General features: G+C 42.9%; 1 protein-coding gene across 1 annotated transcript in view; it reads right to left on the reverse strand.

Moving 5' to 3' along the window:
• Positions 1-5,607, reverse strand: part of PDZD4 (PDZ domain containing 4) — a 24,268-nt gene extending 18,661 nt beyond the window's left edge. Inside the window, 1 exon segment of the mRNA XM_044443637.1 lies at positions 5,548-5,607. Within this exon segment, the coding sequence (XP_044299572.1) occupies positions 5,548-5,607 (60 nt within the window).
• Positions 5,608-6,051: the final 444 nt, after the last annotated feature.

Here is a 6,051-nt window from a genome sequence, read left to right on the forward strand (position 1 = left end):
TTTCTTCTCTTTCCCAAACTGCCTCTTCCAGCCATTCTCCACGCTCTGGCCCCCTCCCTCCAGATCCCTACTCTACAAGCCTCCGGGAGATGCTCTTCTTCTACATATGATTCCATGCAATCTGGACCAAAAGCTACTCCCCCCTCCAGTTTTTGTAAGTATCTTTAGCCAGGAACTGATGTCAGAAATGCACAGCCCAGTCCCACTGCAGCAGAGGGAATGGCTGGTGGTGCTGGTGCAGAGCAGGGGCATTTGTGTGTTAACAGTGTTTGCATCTGCTGTGTAAAGATGTAGCCCTGTGTACAAAAGAGACCTATGCAATCTTAGTAGCCATAGGAGTTTTGACTTTGCAGATAAGTATGGCATTCTTTGTGCAAGTAACCGTACTGTGGTTGGCTGTGTTTGCATGTAGTTGTCTGGACATGTAATATGTGTGTTTGTGTGTGCTGAAAGTGTTTGCAGTGTTGTGTCAATGTTGTATCATCTGCAAATTATGCAACATGAGCTGTAGAGTGCATGAAAGGAATTGTGCCATATTTTGTCCATTTGTCATTGTGTCCAGCATTGACCATGTGTGCAACGACTCATATTTGGAGAGTGTAGATATTTATGTAGCCAAATTTGTGCCTGACTTGGTTTGTCTGTGTTTTTACAGGTATGCTCACTATTTTTGGGGTGGTTATGCATCCAGCTAAATTTTCTCGGAGAAACAATACAACAGACATTTTCTTCATCATTTCTCTTTCGGAACAATTTGAGACAGCCATTCTCTAACACCCTCAATCAGACAATAAATACTGTGTTTAGATCAGTACCCCATAAGGCACAAGTACAAAAATATATGTCTTTCTTGGAATATAAAGCACTAGTCACTCATTTATATAAACATGCCTTTAAAGTAAGCCATCTTGAGACATTTAGTGAAAAGATGGGATAAAAATGTTTTATTAAATTAAAATGAAAATTATTAAAATAGATAAGCATCTTTCATAGCAGTAGTACTTAAAATTTGTCCTAGTGAGTCTCCTGAAATCTGGGGTAGGTGAGACCTTCAGATCAAAGGTCAATCAAGTCCAACATTCTATTTCAAATTACAGCCAGGCTGTATGTATGTATGTCTCCAGAAAATTCACAAATACAAATTGAAGGCTACATTCCTTATCTGTGTCTGTCTCCATATCTGATATTCAAAAATATACTGACTCTAAATAGCCATTTGCTTGATCTCTCCTCCATGAATTTGCCTAACCTTTAAAAAGCAAAACATCTAAGCTAGTGGCATCTTCAGGCAGTGAATTCCTCAGTTGGTGAAACTCACAATTCTAGAAGCAAAATGTGTGAGAATATCATCTTGTTCTTGTTGTCAACTGACAACAAATGTACATACAGACATTCCCCAGTGCTCATGGGGGAATGACGAGGAGGATCATAATTTATCCTGTTTGGGAAGAGCCTAGAGACTACTATTTCTTCATCCACTCCAGAGCATATTGGAGCATGAGAAACTTGTTCACACATGTGTTGATTTTTCATCACTCAGTTGCTTGATGCTTGATGAGTCATAGCTGAATGTGTTAACTGACTCCATCCAAAAAAAAAAAAAAAAAAGCAGAGTGTACAAGGAGATTCTGTCTGTGGTACTTGATCTGTGATTGCTCAGTCATAAATATTAGGTCTAACACTTGATAAGATAGTCATCATGAACATGCAAGGATAAGTCAACCTAGGGAAAAACACACAGTTCCCTTACCAACTAGTTGCAGAAGTCTCTTACACTATGAAAACAAATGACCTATGATCTTTGCAGGAACAATTTGCAACCCTGGGGTTCCAAAATAAGAAGTCTGCTGTCAGAACCAGATGCGGACCAAGATATTTGATTATGACCAGGTGAGAAACTTTGTCATGGGTAACTCACTTCATGTCCTGCAGTCTCTCTCAATCTATCCCTCACCTGTAAAACAGAAACAGTCACTTTTCTTTATCTACTTCTCTTTTTCTTGCAAAGCAGAAATAAAGACTAGAAAGCATTCTGTGTGTTTCAGAAAGCAATATATAAAATAACAATAAACACTGGTCGAGTTATGCATGTTGTGAAGATAGCAGCAAATACTGGCAAATACTGCATCATAATGCAAAGTAAATTGTGCACAATATATTAACGTATTAGTGATATCTGGATGTTTGTTAAAGTGTACATGATAAAAACATGTCTTCAGGAATGTGTACAGGTGACTATGACTTCTGCTATGATAGGCAGAGTGTACCAATTAAAATCCTAATTTGAGGAGCAACTCTTACACTCAGACCGTTATTAATTCAGAACTCAGTGCTAATACATTATTTCAGGACTCAAATCTTTATTAAATCTTTATGAAACTTGCTATTTGCTTTCTCCAATCACCTTCATTTGTCACATGTGTGAAAACAAAGATGTCCTTTTCAACTTTCCATAATTTGCTTGTTTAATGAAGTAGAAATTTGTCCAGACAGTGCTTTTCTACTTTTATGGTTTGGTTTCCCATGCTCTGGATTCAATACCTTAAAAACCTCTAGTAAATGAAGCCAAGTTAATTCACTCTCAGATTTTAGCTTGAATTAACTAAGTCTTCCTTATTGATTTTTGCTATTATATTTGTTATATTTGATATCTCAGATCATTTTTGTTATTGTGTAACTCATAAACAGAATAAGAAAGAAAAACAATATGCATCTTCAAAAGTTTAATTTAAACATTTGTGTTGACATAAATTTTAATCTAGATCTTCATTTCCAAAAATCAATCTTTTGTTGCCACTGATTAAATGTAATAACCATGCTTATAGCTTAGTTGGAAAACTAGAAATGTATGCTACTGAGTAAACTCTGAAACCATTTAAATAGATAGAAATGTGTGTGAGTGCGTGTATATGCACATGCGTGTGTATAAAAGCACAGTGCCTTTAGTCACACCCCAATGTTACTAAGAGATGAGATGGCGCAATGCAAAGAAAAGCAAGGGCATTTCTACCTGTTGGAAAATCAAGAGGTCTGAAGCTAGATGGGGAGGTAAACTGAGACTGAGTGCCCTTTGGCTTATTTATTTATTAGATTTATACCCTACTTTTTAAAACAAACTCAAAGCAGCTTACATCATTCTCTTCCTCCCACTCTCAAACTTATCCCCACAACAACAACCCTGCGAGGTAGAGTGGGCTGAGAGTCTGTGACTGGCCCGAAGTCATCCGGCTGGCTCCATGGCTGAGCAGGGACTAGAACTCAGTCTGCTTGATTCCCAGCAACCACTATACCACACTGGCTCTCTCACCTGGCAACCCACAAAACCTCCCTGTTCCCCTATCCATCTCCCATAATGATAGACATTTTTTGTTACAAAGAGACAAAGCCAGAAAGGACCTGCAAGCTTGAGTCTGAGAATAACTCCATTTCAGAACTATGAGCTCAATTCATAGCAGTCTAATAACAGCTTTTCCTCTGTAAAAGAAGCCTTTTATAATGAGACTATCAGCCAAACCATTTTGCTTTATTGGACAGAAATCTGTCTTCCATTATTAACAATTGGAATGAAACTACAAAAGGTATTCCCAAGGTAGCCCTAAATACAGGATTGCCAGGGTAGAGGGGACAGTTCTTTGACATGGCACAAAAGAACAGGAAACTTTGAGGATGAACTCAGTTAAAGTGGCTACCTCCAATTCGTGATTATAACAAGAGCCTCTTTGCTAGATCAGTGGTCACAATGTTCAAGTAGCAGCCAAAAGGGTATATATGTGTCAACTGACAGAAAATAGAATATTAGTTTGCAGGCATCAAAGATTTTGTATTTATTTATTTCATTTTTATACCACTTCATAGCCAAGGTTCTCTGAATATACTGAATACACTAAAGTAGATTTAGGGGGATCATAGTGTATGAAAATACTACGAGCAACTATGAAGCATTTACACAGAGGAATACACCCATGAATTTGGGAAAATTTTAACTTCAAATAACAGGCTTATTTGCCACTTGTGTACTGTACATATCTGAATTAGAAAGCAGAAAAGGGGGCCTTCCCCTTACTGCACAAACGAGACAGTAAGACTATACAAACTCATGTGTCTGAATAGCCAGTGTAACACACACACTGACTTGCATATTGGTGCCAATACACTCACAACCATATAGCCACATAAGCACTGCTGAATGCCAATGGAAATATGTAATACTTAACATTGCACATTTGAACCACAAACACAGAGAGGTGCCTATTCTCTATGCACACTTACAAGAAAGTACTGCAAAATTCATAGAGTTTTCCATATTGTGTATAGGATGCAAAAATATCTGCTACACCTAATCACAAGATACTTTCCCCAGACCATCCTTCTTCCACCCAAAGCCCTTTTATCTTTGTTTTAGTCCCTGTGCCACAAACCAGTAGTTATTGCTTAACAGAGATTGGAAACCTGCCTTTATATCTAGTACTTGTGATTTGGGCTGAGCAAGTGGGATGGAAAGAGATCTGAATGGATGAAATAAATAATTGTATAGAGAGCACACAGTCACACATGCACGCATACACATGCACACACACAAGCGTGCGCACAAACACACAGAAGAATGAATGAGTGAATGAATGGATATTAGACTGATGAAAATGTAGACAAAAAGAGTGTGGGAGAAGCAAGAGTTGGAAAATAGATACCTGAAGGGCAGAAAAAGAGGCAGAAGGCGGAATAGGTGTGAAGAGGTGAATGAATGCTTGGCTAATACGAGTCAGTTCCTTCTCAGACCTATTCCAATGCTTTGCTTTCTCCCTGGCTGCTTAGTCCCATCCCGCCCAATTTCTCCCCACTTTTTTCAAAAGCCCCCTCCCCATTATTTCAGGCACTGTGTGCTATGGGGAAAAGAGGGGGAGACTAGTTGCTAGGCAACATCCCCTCATCTGGTACCTGCTCCCCTCCCCCACTGCAGCATCACCCCCACACACACCCTCCTAATACCACAGAATCCTCTTCCCAATCTCCCTGCCTCTGTTCTGCACCCTGGAAAAACTGGGATTCCCGCTGTGGTGTGACCCCCCCCATTCTAAAAATTCCAGATCACCTCTTCTCTCCTCTTTCTTTACTATCCCTATAACACAGCACACGGTTTTTTCACTCTTTCTCCTTCCTCGCAGCCAAAGGACTCCTCACGTCCCAAAAAGCTACTCCACCACTACCCCGCCCCCCACAACTAGGAACCCACGGAAACTCTCTTTAACCTTGCCTTGCTTTCCTTGTCCCCAGACGACCCCAATGCCCCCCTTTACCACATGCCCCCTTTTCCTCAGTCTCCCTTCCATGCGCGTGCAATCTCTTCTCCTCCAAATCCCTCAACCTCCGCCTTTTAACCCTATAAATCTTTCCCGATTGTCACCCCAGCCCATCCCCACAAACCCGCCCTATGCATGCCTACCCCGCCCCCCACCTCCCCTGTCCCTTTGCCCGGCCACAGGACCCCCTCCCCGCAACAATTGTGTCTGTCCCCTCCACAACCGATCTGCTGCCCCCGCCCCACCTTACCTGCAGCATGACCCTATATTGTTCTTCGGGTTTCTCCACCACACACATGTTACATCCCATGGCGACGCCGCTCGAGGGGTGGGACCGAGGGGGGCCGCAATTGGGGAGAGGGGTCAACTCATTGGGATCCTACAGGTGGGGGGGCGGGTCGCTCACCCTCCCGGCCCCCCCACCCTGGCATAGCCCTGGGCAGGGAGGGTGGAGGTGCCCTCTGGTCGCTGCCTCCATTCAACCCCCCGGGGGCATGGCAGCGGGCGAGAAGAACACGGGGAGGGCGGGCTGGGGCAGCAGGAGGTCAGGGGCTGTGTCTCCCCGCTCCCTCGGTGACCCGCGCGGGGTCCCCGGAGGAGGAGGGCGGGACGGAGCGGCCGCCTGTCGCAGCTGCGGAGAAATGCACACTCGTCTGCCGTCTCGTCTGCTCGCTCCCTCTCTCCGCTTGCCAGAGGGAGGCGGGGACGCGAGGGGAGGGGAAGAGAGGGTGGACGCGGCGCTTTATAAATATGG

Source organism: Varanus komodoensis, unplaced genomic scaffold (genome assembly GCF_004798865.1).
Source record: "Varanus komodoensis strain SLA01 unplaced genomic scaffold, ASM479886v1 scaffold42, whole genome shotgun sequence".
Taxonomy (NCBI): Eukaryota; Metazoa; Chordata; class Lepidosauria; order Squamata; family Varanidae; genus Varanus; species Varanus komodoensis.